This window comes from Crotalus tigris, unplaced genomic scaffold, assembly GCF_016545835.1.
Source record: "Crotalus tigris isolate CLP2741 ecotype Arizona unplaced genomic scaffold, ASM1654583v1 scf7180000018468.2839379, whole genome shotgun sequence".
Lineage (NCBI taxonomy): Eukaryota > Metazoa > Chordata > Lepidosauria > Squamata > Viperidae > Crotalus > Crotalus tigris.
The window spans coordinates 2438790-2458482 of record NW_024097024.1 but is presented as its reverse complement, the minus strand read 5'-3'; the positions used below and the strand labels follow the sequence as shown (position 1 = coordinate 2458482).

The window sequence follows — 19693 nt, the reverse complement described above, 5'->3', positions numbered from 1 at the left end:
CATTCATTTGCTCTTAAGCAGTCTTAAATATAAAAAAGGGAAAAAATAGTTCTTCTTAACCAAAGTACATTAACAGGATTCTGCATAAACATTGCTCCTTCTTTGCTGTAAAATGTAGCACTTCTTGACTTATAGAAGAAAAACTATAGTTATATTAATAACAAAAAATATAAATTTACATTATTTATAAAGTTGCTCTGGAGCAATTCTTGGTGGATCTCCCAAGCACCTAATTAGCCCAATATTATTGGGTTTTTCTGCCCAGACAAGTTCATCTGCTTTTAACTGTTGCCAATTGCTTTTAACCATTGCCTGATTAAACATACCAATTCAAGAGTGTAGTTCAAACAAATTCTTCTTAGTGGACTTACAACAGTGGTTTGTTAAAGTTTAGAAGAAATTTGAGACATGGGATAATCATTGAATGAATTAAATAGCAAGATTGTTTTATATAAAAGGAAGGAACATAAACTTTGCTTATTTGATCATGTTTAAAATGGGGGTTCTTTCTAACTTGCTATATCTAGACTGGTACAGGCATTATATATTGGATTTGCAACTCTTACAGTTAGGTGGTGAGATATGGAATGAGTTTTATATTTGTTAATTAATATGATTATTTTAGGACTCTTTTTGGACTATTTAGTAATACCTGAGTTGGAAAAGTTATTGTTTATTGCCTAGGCATGGACTTGCCTAGATAAGAGTTGAATTATGGGATTAAGAGTTTTAATTTATTCTTTATAAATTCATGCTGGCTACTTCCAAATACAAACTTCCTCCCAAAATTCTCATTGCTTTTAACTTGTCAACTAGTTTTCTATTGGTAGGACCAGATGCAATAAAACCATTCTGTTACTCTTCCTTAACTTTCTAAAAAATGAAACATTACATAAGAATATGCAGTCTTAAGACAAATTGTTTTTTTCAATAGATTTCTGGTTAGATGGAGACATATTACTATGTCTCTTTCTCCTAACAGGTTTGGTATTCTAGAACACTCTCACTATAAATCACTGTTATTTCTTATTTCATCTATTCCTACCTAAATATTACCTTGCTTGACAATCTTACATTGTTGTCAACAAGACACATGCACAAATTTCTCAATCTCAGTACACTTACTGTAAGCATTACTTCACATATAATACCGGTCTTCTTTTCACTACCATTCCTGCATCTGGACTAATTCTTTCAAATAAATTATACTTTTCAATTGTATTCTATTTATTAGTTTTATCACACCAGGCTCCATCTAATGCCTACCAAATCTTATTCACTTAAGACTTCTAGTTTAATCCCCGTACACTGGGTATAATACAATCACATAATACCATCAGAATTCAAGTTACATCAGAACAGTATGTAACAAACTGAAGCAAAGTTATATGAAAGTCACTTAGAGACCTAATGGAATTAGCATTAGTGAAGCAATGCTAACATATTTTTTTATACTGCACTAGTTTTTAATTGCTTGATTTCTTCCCTTGTCTTGTAATCAATGTTAAATAGAAAAGTTAATACATTTTTTTAAGAAAAATGTTCATTAGCATTTAATTTAGATCACTACTTTTTTCTTTCAAAATTGTTCAAAACTTTAAAAGGCTTAACAAGGTTAAAACACCAAAAAGTTTTGCAAAAGGTTAATATGTTTGAAAACATTATCTTAAAAACATTATCTCAGCAGTCCACAGACAGCAGATATTCCTTTCAAACAGATCAAAAATTTGTATATATACTATATATAACCAAGCAAGGATATATTGGTGTACATGGGAAATAGGAAAAAATCCACTGCAGCTTTATTAATTGCAATTAATATATCCAATTAATTTTAATTTACTTTCCATAAAAAAATTCTGAATTTAGAAGCATATTTTTATCATCTTTATTTATAATGTGAACTTTTTAAACCTATAAAGTTGCTTATTAGTTAGTTGAAAAACAAACTTTTTAAAAAGAAATTTTGAATTCTTGAATTCTCCTTTGATTTGATAACAATACAGCAAGCTAACAAAAAACTACAATTATCACATTCCTCTTTCAGCATTATATAAACCATGTACAGGTAGTCCTTGTCTAACAATCCCAAGTGGGACTAACAACTTTATCACTAAGCGAAGCAGCCAGTAACCAAAACTGTGTTTTCACCTGCAAAGCAGAGAGATTGGAGAAGAAAGGGTTTCAAGAATGTTTGTGTAGTGTGTTGCGTCTTTCAGCATCAGGCTGTTGGCAGGACTGCACTGTTTTAAACATGTAAAAAATCAAACAGCTTTCTTGCAATACCTTTCTTTCCAATCTCACTATTCTGCCTGGAGGAGGGGGGACAAGCAGGCAAATTCTGCGGGCTGGATCTCATTTGGTGACACTTCCCAGCACCTGCAACATAGAGAGACCGGAAAGAAATAATTTCCAAGTGAATAAGCTGCTAACCCCAGGTTGCCAGCAAATTCACACTACTTTTAATGCATAGAAAAGCAAACATATTACTGTCTTGAAATCCTGGAAAGGGCAAGAGTTAGGCAAAGGAGATATTGCCTACAGAAACTGCTTGCTTCTTTTCTTTTCCTCCTCCCTTGCAGAAGGAATTTCAGGGAATATTGTAAGCTGTACTGTGCTCATGACTATCAGCCCTAGGCTGTTGGCACATGCTTTCAATGTCTGGAAGGGCAAACAGCATACTCTCCTGTCATTCCTTTCTCTCCAAATCTCTCTGTTCAGATTAGACACAGGATGTCCTGACTGTAATGGTGTCATATGACTGAGGGACATTGTAAAAGTTATAAATGGTTCATAAAGATTTTTTTCAGCATTATCATTTTGAATGGTTAATAAATGAATGGTTGATAGATGAGTACCTCTAATGTAAGTTAATAATTAATAGTATATGCAATCTGTGGAAATATAAAATTAAAGTGAAAGGAAGGAAGAAAAGCCATGACATGTATATCCAAAATTGAGCAGATGGTGTCATTACAAAAAGATCAATATTAAGAATTGAAATCTCTAACAAGCAAATAAGAGTACAGGAAATTAACAGTTCATTTGGTGACCATTCAAAGTTACAACGGCGTTGAAAAAAATGACTTATGACAGTTTTTCAGTTACGACCTTTTCAGCATCCCCATGATCATGTGATGTACATTTAGATGGTTGAAAACTGACTCACATTTATAGCGATTATAGTGTTCTGGAGTCATTTGATCCCTTTTAGCGAACTTCTGATAAGCAAAGTCAATGGGGAAACCAGACTGACTTAACAATTGTTTTTATAATTTAAGAAATGCAAATGTGATAAGAAAAGTCCTAAAATGGGGCATAACTCATTTAATAAATTTCTCACTTAGCAACATAAGTTTTGGGCTCAATTATTGTTGTAAGTTGCGGGCTACCTGTACCACAATCGCCACTCCCAACACTTCCCTTTTACTGTTGCAAATTATCCTGGCATATTAAAGGATCCAGTTAAAACCAACTAACCTTGTTTAAGTATCTATCATCTCAATCTCTAATTAATTTGCAGCTGCTATTACTACTTAAAGAACAGCAAGATTATATTAGCAAGCATGTTTATTTTATTGCAGTGTTTGTGTAATGCTCCATCATAACTGCTTACCATTTATACTATTAAACTAGTTCTGTGTTTATTGAATTGTGTTTTTTTCATTTGGATGTGCTAATTTCTGCAACTAATATATATATATATATATATACACACACACACACACACGGTTAATAACACTAAAAATATGAACCCTGGGTGAAAACACACACACACACACACACACACACACACACATATATATAATAATGATAATGCTTGTTAAGTTTTTTTCTTAATACAATGCAGAAGATTGCATTTGTTTTTCTAATAACATTGTTTTATTGTACAAACTTAAATTCTTATTTTTTACTTCTAAATTTTATGCTATTTATATTATTTCTATTTTTCCATCTATCCTATTCTACTGTCTTTTAGTATTATAAGTTAAAACTATTTCTTTTTTCACCTCTGTGTCTATGTTCCTCTCTGTGTTTTCTGCAGAACTATGTTTTCCTATCTTAACTATTTCCTAGCCGTTTCAATATTTCTTCCCCACGACCCAGGTCTTTAGTTCTTGTAGTAGTCAATCTTAGTCATTTTCAAAGTGAGAACAGGTTTCACTCCTCCACAGAATTGTAACTGGGCTTTTCTCTATCCCCAGCACACACAGTTCTCTATTGCTGGAGCTGGGCTCTGGAGCTCCGCATCTGGGCTACTGAACATACTAGGCTTGCTTTAGTTTGCAGATCCTGGTGCATTCTTTTCCTCTTCCATCTCTCAGTCTGCTTCTCAACCAGTCTTGCAGCTCCAAGAATTCTAGTCTTCTTTCACTGTCTGAAGATTGCTGCTGAAATGTTTGTCTTCTAGCTAGATACTTTTTCTGGCATTTCTGCTGCCTTCCTCGCTTGATTTCTTTCTTGACATACCCACATGCATGCTTGCTTTTGGTTCCTTTTTATGAAACAAACTCTTCAATTAAAGAGAAGGGGGAACTGTTTTAAATCCTATCTCAGGCAGCAACAAAACAGAAAAATGCCTACTTTAGGTGATAAGTTCACTCTTCTACATTACTATAATATAGAACATAGATTATAGATTATAATGGAAAAGAAATTTGCTGCAACCTGTATAACTTTAAAATAAATAAAACTTCATTTTAACAAATGAAACTGATAAATAATTGTTTTGATGATTGCTATTTGTTTTTATGTAATTACCATTTGCTACACACTTCTATTAACAATGAAAGTTTCTTTGAGTCTTTATAGTAAATAACTCCACAATTTGTCTCTTTGATTACATCATGACATTCTTTTTCACTTCTTCATCTGAATCAAAAAAACACCCACAAAGGTATTGCTTCAATTTGGGAAAAAAGGAATAAATGGCACAGTGCCACATCTAGACTATATGGCAAATGGGAAAAGATGATGAGTTCCAACTTCAGAAATACCTCTTGGGTCTTTCATAAGTTTAATTCCTAGTCAAGGTATGAACTCTGCAGAAAACCATTTACTCCCAAGACTTACTCACAGTTCTATCCTATACAGTTAATTGAAAGTTGTACTATAAAGCTCAGTGGAATTTATTTCAAACAAAGTATATGCAAAAGACTTCAGTGAAATCAATGTGAACACCAGAGAAAAATGTGGATGTTATATTTATCCCCAAATTGTTCACAAATGTCTTATTTCTCTCCCATTACAATGCCATCCACTTTTGCCACCTGTGCACGGAGCCTAGAGGAAAGAGGAATTATTAGCTCAGCACTACTATTTAGATTTGATTAGAATTGTTGCCACAAAGCAGATGCTACACACTTCTATCAACAATGGAGCAGTTTCTATATACTGCTATATACTGTACTATATACAATGGAGAGTCTGTATACTTTATAAGCAAGTATAATATGATTATATTAAACAGCTTACTTGCAACAAAATTTTAAAGTTCATTATTTTGGGAACACAGAAGTGTGTGTGTGTGTGTGTGTGTGTGTGTGTGTGTGATTTCTAATATATGTATAATTCTTATTGGTGCTAAGTTTGCCACCTGTGCATGGAACCTAGAGGAAAGAAGAATTATTAGCTCAGCACTACTACTTAGATTTGACTAGAATTGCTGCCACAAAGCAGAATATTATTTCTGTAACCAGTAAACTAAATAACCAGTAAACAAATGTAATGCATTAAAAAGCCTGATATAAAATTCAAATTCTTAATTGTGAAATCTTAATTGCCATGAGTTTAGGATTTAATAGTTAATAAAAGAAATAGTACAACATTTAAACTTTTAAAGTTAAAAATAGTTAAGACTGGTACTAATGACAGACAAGTAAAAACAGAATCAGTATTTACAAAAGACGTGTTACAAAGACTTTAAACCAAAAGAGATCTTATTATGATTTTATTATAGCTTACACTCAAGTAAAAAAAGATATAGGAATACAGTTGAATTATCTACTAAAGCATATATAAAAAGCAGCATAAAAGAGATCAAATTAGCTATACTTATGTAAACAATTAAGTATGTTTCTAATGGAGACAATTTGGTGTAGTGGTTAAAGTACCAGGCTAGAAATTAGGAGAAAATTAGGCACATAACCAGCTGAGTGACCTTGGAATAGTCACTCTCTCTCAGCTCTAGGAAGCTGGTAGTGGCAAACCACTCTCAAAACCTTTGATAATGAAACTGCAGGAACTAGTCCAGGTAGACACCAGGAATGACCCAAAGGGACACAAGAAGTTTCTTCTTGTTAGAAAACAAAAAGTTTCTAATCAACTCATATGGACCATTACAAAAAGTTAAAGAATGAAAATGCATCTTATTTTCCATATTACAGAAAAATACATTACAGCAAAATTACAGCCACAGCAGATATCTCCTTCAACCCTTCAGGATACCTCTTCAACTTATAATAGAAGCAAATTGATTGCTTTGCAAGCAGTATTACTTCAATTGATTTTTTGTTCCTCCCTACTAGCTCCCTGGAAAAGCCAAACACAATTCTAAAGACGCATTTTCAAAACAAGCATAAGAGTTTCTTTAAGCGAATGCTTAGGAATATAAACGAACTTTTATTAGGTTACAAAAATCAGTATAATCATTTTACAAAAAGTGCTTAATCAGCTTAGGGAAGCTATTACAGGCACAGTATGCCTTAAGTTGTATTTTTCCCACTTTCCCAATAGATATACTGAAAGTAAGAGCTGATGGAAAATTCTATTTCCATTGATGGACAAAAAATTAACCACTTCTACACTCCCAATATATGATTCATTAAGACAAAAATCAAGGGCTGTTCATAACTATTTTCAGTCTAATACCATAGCATGTCTTTTACCAGGTCTGTAATAATAGGGTTGCATTTTCAGCAAGCTGAAAAATGAATAGTTTTATAAAATTATCCTTAAGGATAATTATCCTTAAGGATTGTCATCAGGGAAACTAGAATTAAGATATAATTTCTACCAGATTTATACTACAATATATTATCCTGGATCCAACTTTTCACAAATGTGCATAGTTTTTCAGTGGGAATCCTCCAATAGCATCCTAAATTTTTTTACAATGTTGTATCTTTATTATTTTTTATACAAACTTCAGGATAGTTTTAGAGATTTGTATTCTGTTATGAAACATATTAACAGATATGTCCTTAACAGATTATTTTATTTTTCAGAATAAAAATCAGAAGGTAAAAGTAAAAAAAAATTAAAATTAAAAGGTCCATACTTGATATAGGTTCATACTGTATTCTAACATCCGGTGACTCCACTATATTAAAACAAACATACCAAAAAACCAACCAACCAGAAACCAAAATTTGCAAATGCCAAAATATGAAAAACTTTCTTCATTTGTCAGGTACCTTTATCTAGTTCAATATTATTTTAAGGATGGGGATGCAAAGGCAGACTATAGAACAATAGCAATTAAGACTCTCATATCACCTCATAGTGCTTTACAGAACCTCTCTGGATGGTTTTACAACGTAAAAATATTGACTCCAACAATCTGGGTCTTCATTTTACCAACCTCGGAAAGATGAAATATTTTGAGCCCACCAGGATCAAACTCCGAGCTGTGGGCAGAATTAGCCTGAAATATTGTATTCTAACTACTGTGCTATCAGGGCTCCTTGTGAGTTTCCTTTGTAAATCTTACTATAAAATTTGATATGGTATCCACTGGGAATTTAATATACTTTAGGATGGGGCTGGTATTTGGAGCACGTATCTTGTAGGAAGCCTATATACATACATACATACATACATACATACATACATACATACATATATATATCAGTTAGCTGGAAGCTTCAGATGAGAATATATTACTCTCTACTTCCTTGTAGAGAGATTGACAATTCCAAGTTTACATTTCAAACATTTGAAATATATCTACTATAGTTCATTTAGAATTGCAATGAATTTAATTTTACATGAATGAAGGCAATTTTACATGTTTGGTTCATTTAAAATTGTCCCATACTTCAGTGATATGTTTAGTTCTGAAGTAATAAGCTAAAGTAATCATAATATTGATTCAGTGCAAAAGTTTTGTGTAGCTCCTGTGAGACATGTTACTCACAGATGGTATTTATGCAATTCTAAAAGAAATAAATAAATAAATGACAGAAATCTCATGATAATGCCAAATATCATGAGATTTAATTGTTTCTTTCTTCTCTGAAAACTCACTTCAATGAGTTTGAACATGTTGATTGGCAATTTTCAGCTATTTTTAAAAACTAGACTTAACCTTTTCATTACAGTACCTCCCTCACCCCAGTCCATATTGCCTGCTTTAAGCTGTTGCTACTATAATTCTGTTTTGATATTTCTTTGAAAACAAATACATGTTTCAGTTACCAGAATAATCTATACAAAATAATTTTAGAAAATGAAAATACCCTGTCTTAACATTCTAGCATCTGATCAATATATTTTGAAAATATAGTCTTTATTCACTGACACATAGTTGCCACCAAAATCATTATGGGGTTTAGAACCTTTAGAACATTGAGCAGTAAATCAATATTGTTTCACATCATTTAAGTTGTTGTGAACAACATAATTTATGTACAGTCTCTTGTGTATGCAAATCTGAGATCCTGTTCTTGCACAACTGCTGCAGAAATTGCTCTCTGCTGTAACTGCATGTATGTGCATACACAGGAACTTTACTTCAATATCATTCTGGAAAATTGGCTGCACATGTAATTGTGGAAGCTTTGTAAATAAAAGAGTTGCTGGAACAGTTTTGAAAGAAATGTTTTGTACACACTCCTATATATTGTAACACATTCCTTTCAATCAAAAGCTTTGCAAAGCAAAATATAAACAAGGATGTAGTAAAAGTTTCATTCAGTCAAAACATAAATAAGATTGAATGATCAAATAAATCTATTGTCACTGTATATCATTAAAGAACCTATGGAACTTCCTAGTTAAATTTATCAGAACATATTGTTGAATCAAAGCTCATGGCGCTTATCAGCTTGAGATCCCTCACTTCTTTACATTCGCTAATTTTTGTCTTTATCTTTTTTATGTTTTATTGATTTTATTGTAATTTCTGTGTTTGATTGTTGTGAGTAGCCCAGAGTCATTGACAGTCTGGCAGCCTACAAATTTAATACATTATGATTGGTTGCACAGTCAGACAGATGTTTAGATTGGATTTGGCATTTTCATCCAGCTATCAAGCTTCCCAAGAACCTGGCATAGGCAGATGTTATTGTTTGATGGTGTTAAATATATTGTTGCATTCCAGTTGGTAGTATTTTTGCTTTCTTTTGCAATAGCTGTTCTACATATACTTGCAAGTCTTTATATTTTGTAACTTTTTCCAGTTCTTTCCTTTCTGTTCTGATGTCTCCCAGTAATGCCACATCCACTATCCAGACCTTTGTCTATTTGTGATCCCAGTTCTTGCTTGCAGGCAAATGGAACTCTTTCAGATATTCCAATGCACATTGTTTGTACTTTGTCATGCTTTTGTTTGTAGTCATTCTGTCTGATCTTCTTGAAGCAGCTAACTAGGTAACTATTTCTTCAGCTTCTTTGCAGGGGCAGCATTTGCTGTCTTCTCAATTCTGGTTTTGTATGCATTTGTTTTTAAGGGTATTATGATTATTTACACTACATCTATGATATAGTGTAAATTGCAAAAGAGTATAAGAGGGCTTTTCTATTAGAAAATGTTATAAAGATTCTCAGACTGCAATATATGTTTGCTGTTTCTTATACTTTTTCAATGATGTTACTTTGATTAAAGAATCAATATTGTTCCACAAAGATAAGTAGAAAAGTAGAATACCTGTGAATCAGCTAGGAACAAGAATATGTTTTCGGAAGTGGTGGAGGGCTGCTCATTTCTTAAAGAAATTGTTGGGGACATTCTGAAATTCTGCTTTTTATCCAAACCCCCTCTCTCCTCTAAAAACGTTGTCCAGAAAGATATGAAAAATTATGTGAAAAAGAGAAGTGTAAAGGAAATTGCTACCTATTCCTCATCAGAAGATCCCCAAATGTTGGTTTACCACTATGAAATGAATGTTTCTAATTGCACAATTCTAGATGAAATTAGCACCATAATGAAAGCCATTTATCCCAAATTTGTTTTCTGGGCTGTGTTTAAGTAAACAATATTTTTTCATAGCAATTTTGTGTATAATGAAATCTATTATTACGACTGTTAAAATAGTTCTCAGTGAAAAAACTGCACATATTTACGTTATTTACAAAAATGTGCAAAATGATTAAAGAAGTTCAGTGGATGCCTTTAAGCCTTTCACTCATTCTTAGTAAATTAATCTCAAAAGTTGTTGGTGTAAAGGAAAATGGATGAGAGGGCTACATAAACCACCCTGAGATCCTGTAGAAATGGTAGGATACAGATCTAATATTTTTTTAAAAAAACTGAAATATTTAGATATTCTTCATACAAGCCTTTAAGAAGCAAGGTATAAACTAAGGCTTTTTGTGACAGACCAAGCAATTAATGTATGCTTATCAAATTCTGCATTTTTTCTTTTTCCTATAGAATCAAATCACAGAATTATCACATAGCTAAGCAATGGTTCTCAAAAGTATGGCTAGCATGTAGATTTGCAGCTTTACCAAACAATAAAGCTAGATCTTTATTTTATACCTGTAGATCATGCATGTCAAACTCACGATGTCACGCGATGTATCGTGACTTTTTCCCCATTGCCAGCAATGGGGTGGGTGCAGTTTTGAAGTGACGCATCCGGCCCACAGGCCAGCAGTTTGACAGGCCTGCTGTAGATGGTACAGTTTCAGAAAAGCTGGGAATGCTTTTTTAAAAAGGATAGTAATATACACACAATAAGAGGAATATGTCCAGTACTTCATAATCCAAGGTTTCCCTCCATATTCTGCATTCAGATGTGCATTTCCCGTGGCCTAGAAAGAGCACTATAACTTGTTTATACTAACCTGTATTTTGATTGGCCATGAAAAGTTGCTGACATATACATAGAAAGTGATATTTGGGTTGCTTCTGAAATTGAATTTTTCACAGGAAAAACTGTCCCTATATTCCTTGATATTAGTCTTCGAAACTACAGGAATCTCTTCTCCAGATATTGTTCCAGCTTTTAAAAAATATAAAAAGTCAATAAAAGACTATTAAGTAATTGTTAAATTACATCATCTATTATATATGTGTGTGAGAAAGATACAAAAATGTATAATTTGATTGAAGTTAAATATGTTAATGGAGTATAGTAGAGAAACATAGTTAAATTATAAAAATGAAGCAATTACACAGATAAAAAAAATCTGTCACCATATGAATATATACATATATCCTATTACAAGTTTGTTTCAACCATATATAATAGAATTGTATAAAAAGCAACTTTGTTTAATTTAATTTCATGGTTAATACAGTTTCCAGAAGTAATTTATACATAGTAATTTATACTAAAACTGCAAAGTTATTCAAGTATAGAATTGTCTTGATTGTGAAATATTGCTGTAGTTTTGCAACTGTTGCTAACAAAGATAATATCAAACCAGATAAACCTATTTCATTTGCAAGAAATGAGATTATTCAGTTATGCTATTTAATCTGTATATTGCTGAACTAGTAAAATCAGACAATAGTGAATATTTTTTAAAAAAACATTTATGCAGAACTCAGGGAAAGGCAGTGGATTGAATAGAAATGGGTTTCACTTAGGAACTTTCTTTAAAATTTGAGACAGGAATAGCATATGTTTCTTTCATATTAATATATGCAAAACAAATGCTACGTCATTTTATATTTATATCTACATTCAAAATATTTAAATTACAGGCATAACCGGGTTCTTTAGAAATCATAATTCAGTGCCAGTCATGTGCAGAAATGAAATTTTTATATTGATTTTTATTGTAACAAAAGCATCATAAGGAACTTATGGAAAAGGTATCCTTTGGTAAACTTACTGAAGGATAGTGTCTTTGCTCTTTTTGAAATATTATTATCAGCTTTGATTTTACTGGCTTGTGCTAACATTGATAGGTATTATAAATAACCTATAATCCCAACATAGAAGTTCTTCAACATAATAGAGGTGTATTCAATGTCCATTCAATACATGGAATTGATGGAATATCAATTGTCAGTTATAGCATGATTGTAATGATATTTAATCACTTCACTGTCTTCAGATGTTCTTGTGAGGTCCAGCATTTAAAAGATTGACACTTGATCTATAAATTAAATAGATGTGGAATTTACTCTGGGAAGATTGGCACTCTGTGTGGTCATGATTTCTTTCCAAATATTGTGCTCTTCCTCAAATATATTTACAAATATAGAAACCATACATGCAAATATATAATTGCAAAGCTTCCATTTTCATTCTGCATAATTCATTAAAATTCAATCAATGATGCTCTCCTTGGATATATTTTACGAAAGTCAACAGAACCAATATAAGAAAACTTTCTAAACAAAGCTTTTTATTAAAACCCAATGAAAAAAAACTGGGTCCAAAGGTTTGAGTGTGGGGAGAAGGAACAGATGATAAGCAGATTCTTTTATGAGAACACACAGAAGAATTTTCTTGTTTGATATCAATGTTAAGGTTAATAATTAAATTCCAAGCTTCAACACTGAAACAAAGAAATTAAAAACTCAGTCTCTGCTGTAGTCAAGAAAGTAATTTATCTTAATTAAAATCACTCTGTTCATAATACTGCCACTTTAAATTTTAAAGAGCATACAAGGTTTTGTTACTCAAGTAATTTTAATTGAATAAAAAAGTTAACATGTAATGAACCTTAATTTAATTTGGAAATTATCTGTTTTAAGTAATGTCATTAATAATGTCATAATGAGAATGGGAAAAGTATTTTATTAACATTTACTAATAAGAAACAAAAAGCAATCATATAAATATAGTAAGCACATTACTACGTGAGATAATATTAAAAAGGGAAAACTACTACTAATGTCTTTCTTACCTGTAGAGCCAATAGACCATGTGATATTCAGGTTAAAGTTATTTGATGCATTAATTGATATATCCAAATTTTTGTTTGACTAAAAATTTTAAAAACAAAACACATAAACATCACATTAAAAACAGCCTAATCTTTGATTATAGGTAGTCAAACATAGATATTAACCCTAAACACCCTGGACTTGATTCAGGAAAGGAACTTCACTCAAACTAGGCACCCTTCCCATTTTTCCAGCCACCAACAAAGAAGATTTCTACAGTTAACAGAGGACTACTAAATACAATTAGTAGTAGAAAATCAAAATTTTCCAAAATCCAAAACAGTAGGGGAAGGAGAAAGGGAGAAAAAAATTAAATTTGGAGAAAATTGAATTAGATGTAACATTTTTATCATCTTTTATGCAATCATTTTATTATTTTGTAAGATGCACTATATGGCAATTTGGTTAGAAAACTATGCTTCCTGCATACCTTTGAAGAATTATTTCTTATGGTTTGATTTTTTTTTAGAAATGTTTAATACTGCACTTCCAAATCGTTACACTTCAAGAAATGATGTCCCAATAATTACAACAGATGTTAATTTTTGCTTCCTCAACAGGAGGTAGTATTAAAGTATTATATAAATAGATAACCATTAAAGATTGAAAGCAGAAGACATCAACATTGTGCGAAGATACAAAAATACTGTCTTGGATAGATACAGAATGGCAAGAAAATTCTTTTAGGAAAGGAAGGAAAATAGTGGCATTGTGGCATAGTGAAACACTATCTAATCATTTTCAAATATTATATTTGAACTTGTATCACTATTAGCAGTTAGTTCTTTAATTATTTTACCCTTTAAAGTTTAGCTAGAAATTTAGTTATATGATTATTTTTGTTGCCTTAAAGTGAATTTTTGAGTTCTGGAGACTTCCTGGACAATACTTGCAGTTTTCCTAGCAAATGAGTTTACTTTGTAAAGTAAATGAGTTTAATTACAAAAATAATAAGAGTAAAATATTCCTTCAGTCTATGAAAGTCTAAGACATAAAGACTCAGTATTAACAAGTCTACAAAAGTTTTTTTCTTATTTTTTTTCTCTTGTTTTCATTTCTTTTTCATACTACATCATTTATCCTTATATGTTTATATGACTGCTTCCAGACCAGAATTATTCACAGAAGCAGCTCGATTACTTAATCCTAACTATATGCTCTATAGACCAAATTATTGACACTGAATAATGAAAACATGGAATGAGAAATAACGAACTAGCTTACTATGTGAGAGTTGTAAGAACAACAGTACTGATAGGGAAAAAACAGCCATTTTTTTTTTCAACTTCAATAATAAGACTTCAAAGCTGATAGTTACATCACCAGTTCCTAATTGTTTTACGATTACCTATCATAATTCTATTTGGCTCCATTCTGTTTTTCAAAGAGATTTGTTTAGAAAAAGAGATACATATAAAACTATAATAGAAAATTATAACACAGGTTCTGATTTATAGCAACTTACCTGTTCAGGATTTGCAATGAAGTTTATGGCAGTGTGATGGCGATCATCTTCTTGTAACAGACTGAAGGTAAACTGGTAGTCAATCAGTAAACTATCTGTGAACGAAGTATTAAAATGAACAGATGGGATCATGTTGAATTCAGAAGTTTCAGATTCATGAAAGCTTCAATATAGTCTAGAATGTATACATTACAGGTAGAGAAATAGTAAGCTTGATCTACAAATTTTATCATTCTTTATTGCGTTTCTGCTTCCTCATGCATAAGCCATAAAAATTAAGAAAAATAAAATGTAATGTTAAAATACAATGTATGCATGATTAATATTTATTTATATTTATTTATATTTCACATTTTTGAACCACCCATCTTGCTCAACAAATATGTTGAATGTCACACGTTTTCATTATTTTATTATCAATAATAAATGTCAATAATTTTAAGTAGTCATTTCAAGTATTAAATCCAATAAATTGTAGAGAACAGAAATGATTTCCTTTCCTTTCTATAGCTTACCATGCTATGGAAGGTTTACCCAATTCCAATGAAGCTTCTGAGACCATATAAGGGATCGTTGTTGATGCAGTTTGTTTGATACTAGTTTTCATTGATCAAAATTTATTGAATATATACATACATATATAGTGTTTTTAACTGCACCTGACTTGTCTCTGCTGATTAATTCCTATAATACATTTTGGGGAATGTATTATAAGAAGTTATCAGCACAAGATTTTTACAATGAGAAAACACTTAACTATTTACTAGGTTTGGCAGTGAGCAATATTTGATGAGGAAAGGGTGATTGAGAGTATTGTTTGACCCTCATAAGGCACCTGTAGGCAACTTCTTAAAGAAGATACCCTATACTTGGTGGGGCCCAATAAGATTATTCATGTATTTGATATAAGCAGTTTCTAAGCGGTGAGACATAGATGCTCATGTGTGTTCCAAATCACATTTACCTTATACCAGTGATGATGAGCCTTTTAGAGAACGAGTGACCAAACTGCAACCCAAAACCCACTTATGTATCATCGGATGCCGGGTGGGCATGGCCCATTGGTGGGTGTGGCCCAGTGGGTGGGCATGGCTATGGTAATAACGGCAGACTGGGTGGGACTAAAAAATTCAATCAATCAATCAATTCCAACTTTGTGAGATCTTTTTTTTTCCCACGAAAAGATCGATTGATTGAAACTTTTTTTTTTGCACATGGTGGTGGAGGCCTAAAATGAAAAGGTTTAAAATCCAGCTGAAGGCCTAGGATCGGGGCGATGGCACGCATGCCCACAGAGAGGCTCTGTGTGCCACCTGTGGCACGCATGCCATAGGTTCGCCACCACGGCCCTATACTGTAGTATTTATTCTTACTGTACTATTGCTCTTTCCAGTTTTTGGTCTTATTGATGGCAATAATTCTTAACAATTGTTTTGCCTTTCAGCGATGTATCCATCCTTACAATTAATTTTTTTGTTTTTTTGTTTCAATACAGGAAAGTACTTGCAAGAAAGAAATGGTTCATTTACATGGAAATATATGATCTAAGTTGGCTATCACTACAAGTAGTCCTTACTTAGCAACAATTGGAACAACCAACTTTCTTTAAGCACCACAGAACACTTCCGTGTTCTTATTAACTCTGCTTGTTACAAAATGGTTGGAAAGCACCAAATGGTGACCACGTGACTGCAGGACACTGCAACAGTGGTAGATGTGAGTCAGTTGCAAAGTGCTCAGATGGCAATCATGATGCTATAATGATTATAAATATGAAGACTGATCACAAAACTGTTTTTTTAAACACTATTATAACTTCAAACATCTGCTAAATGTACTACCTGTATACTATAGCTGGTCAGAAAAGATGTAAAGATGTATTAAGATGTAAAGATGTATTAAGATGTAAAATCAAGAGAAAGCAGGTACATTTAAGTAGAGCATGGGTACAGACTCACACTGTTCCATATAATTGTCTTTAGTATCATATAATTATCTTTAGTATCATATATATTTAGTGCACAACCCTTTAACTGGCAAAATAGCTTACTGTAATGTAGCAGTTCAATTTGGAGCATATTGACAAAAAAGCCTTAGCAGCCATCCTAATATGAAGAATAGCAGTAAAGTGATCCATTAATGCACAATGTTTATGTACAACTTCGTTGCTACATATTTTTGGTAATATCCTAGCATTATCAGTTCCTGGGTTAACTTTTATTTAATATGTAATATACAAAGTCACTCTTGGGGTATTTATTTATTTCCATTTTTTTTCCTAAATGTACAGCCCATCAGATTTTAATATAAGATAATTTTACATACCAATCAGTTTTGACTTCTGTAATATAAGCTAGGCAAACATATCTGAAATGTGGGCAGTCATTTGTCCAAATAATAATAAAAAATCTTCCGAGCACCATGGTCAAGATATTTATTTCAGACTATTAAAAACTAAAGCTAAATAAAACTATGCATAGTTTTATAAAATAAATTGCAAATAATAATAATACAGATGCACATACATTTGTGTCATAGCAATAAATTATAGACAAACATATAATTAACAAACTTCAGTCCTGGATGGAATTAGAAGAAATTTTACAAGATGAATGAGCGGGCTTTACTCTAAAGTCGGTCAACTCTAGACCATATATTGATACTACATCATATTATTTGGAAGTGATTTCCCAATGCAAAATCACCTTTATATGTAGGGTTTCTGCACTATAAATCTGCAATTTAAAGATTTTTCAGGATCAGCTCAGCAATACCATTATCAATAGGTTATTTCTTTTTCTTCTAAAAGTTATATATCAAATTTTATGAGAGTAGGATAATAAGGGTAACCGTCAATAGCTGCTTTTTGCACTGATATACATAGAAAAAACTATGCAACATGGATTGCCCCTGTCCTTTTTATTACTTCAAAGATTGAATCAGATAAAATTAAGATGGTCATATCCACAAATCATCCACCAGTACCCAATATTGCTATACACACATCTCTTGCTATCCTATATAGAACTTAGAAAGATAGTGAGTTGTATAGTTCTGTACTGAACTACAGAAGAGAATGGGTTGGTATTTAGATAAATACAAAATCAAAATCATAGTGGTTGCAAAAAATACCGAAAGATGGAATGTAGCTGAAAATCCAACAGATATGCAGGTGCATATTTGGGAGTGATTTTTTCCAGCACAAGGGAATCTGTGCTGGGTTTATTATTGTTCATATATCGGCATGATATCATGAAATTTTAATCAGGAATCATTTAAATCATTTGGTAAGAATTAAATAATTAATTTTATTTAAACCATATGAAATGGATCATATATTTTGGGAGCCATATAAATGTAATAGAGCAAGATGTTTCTGTTCTTTGGATTAGGACTTGAAACAATTTTCCTAACAAATTCAAAACATTTACCAAATAAGTCATAGTGAGCTGTAAAGGCTTTACTTATTTCTTTCGGTTTCCTAAACACCTGCAGCAAATTTGGATGTCAAAATTTCTGTCTCCTTTGGGTTTTGGAGAAGTCAAAACTGAGCACATTTTCATGAAAGAATTCGTTTTAAAGAAATCACAAAGGAATTGTGATTTCTGAAAATTCAGGATGCTGAAAATGAACCATATAACAAATGTGGTCATCTAAGCTACAGCTACAGGTACATTTGTAACTGTAGACAGCTTATACAAATGGTAATCTTTAAAATATGTTATTTTAATATCCATAATCCTTAAATGGTATGGAAAGCTGGAACACAACCCTGCATTATTTCAGACAGAAATATATATCCAGATTGTTCCTCAATTCAATTTATTTATTTCCCAATAGTTTAAGATTATTTATTACTGAGTAAAATTATACAAATATGTCTCCTCTTTCAAATATCTTTGTCCCTATAACTTTATAAAGGTATTTAATTCATAAAGTATTAATTAGTTAGTTATAATGGATAACTGCTGAATATCTATTACATTATATTCCATACTAATCTATGAGAGAAATTTTGATGAATTTATGCATTCTGAAATTTAATTGTTTTACTTGACAATTTTATAAATATTTAAGATAATTATTTTCAGTAGCACATAAAACTTTATCACTTTTAATGCATAAAGTAATTAATTTGGATAGTCAAATTTCTTTATGTTAATTTATAAAAATGTTTGGCAAGACAACTCTCCCCATATGTTTTTTTCCTTTCTACCTTATATAAACAAATACATCACTTTACACTTGAAACTACATTACATTACATTTTGCAGTCTTTAAACATCAAGATCAGTCTCAAGCTCTCTTCTTTATATAAAAATATTATCTATTACAGATATTGCAGATATAAAAAAACTGAGTGATTACTGCTTTTAAAGGTTGCACACATAATGTGGTCATTTCAGTACGTTAGATATCAAAATCTAAACTATTTAAATAAAGATGTAACAGTCTAAGCAATTGTTTAATTTCAATATCTTTGCTGAGCTTTTAAGGAGCAATTCCTTTTCTGATGAGCACACAAGATTATGTGGAAGGTTAATGGGAGTTTTGTGACTGTATACTGTAGGGAATAAATACATGGCTCTAGTCAAACTACTTATAAAATATGTCTTAACACTTAGCCTTTAAAATGCTTTGCTGTAGCCTTTTAATGCTCAGAAACAAATTGAGAGCAAATCTAACTTTCTAGAGCAGCCACATTATTACACCATGACTATTCCAACTTTGGACAGTTTTCAAAAATAAAACTTAAAAAAAAATTTAAAAAATTGTATGATACACAGCTTGTGGAGTCAGATCCAGTTAACTAGATTTACATAGTCCTATACAGTTGCTGGTATTTATTAGTAATATTTCTAGGTTACTTATCCTATCTTTTAAAATCCCTTAGCCTATATCTACTTTGGACTCAAATGTTATAATCAAAATTATTATACAAAGAAGATAGACTGGGTTTTGTAATGAAGATAATACCCTATCAATGTCCAGGGCTCTAGATTCCTGTAGAGCAGATTCAATGGGCATGTGTGGGACTACAGGGAGAATGAGAAAAGAGAAACTCCTATGTCATGAATGAAGTACACTGAAGTAACTTTCAATTTAGCACCACAGCTGCAATGTAAAACTACTACTTGTTCAAACACATAAAAACGGTT

At 31.8% G+C, this 19693-nt stretch overlaps 1 protein-coding gene across 2 annotated transcripts in view; it reads right to left on the bottom strand.

Annotated features, from left to right (window-relative positions):
• The window catches only part of ATRNL1 (attractin like 1), a 523512-nt gene that overhangs the window by 325319 nt on the left and 178500 nt on the right, over positions 1 to 19693 (bottom strand). For both annotated transcript variants that reach the window (XM_039352768.1, XM_039352766.1), the window contains 3 exons: positions 14535 to 14629; positions 13030 to 13108; positions 11011 to 11168 (listed from right to left, as the gene is read on the bottom strand). In XM_039352768.1, the coding sequence (XP_039208702.1) occupies positions 11011 to 11168; positions 13030 to 13108; positions 14535 to 14629 (332 nt within the window). The remainder of the gene's footprint in view (positions 1 to 11010; positions 11169 to 13029; positions 13109 to 14534; positions 14630 to 19693) is intronic.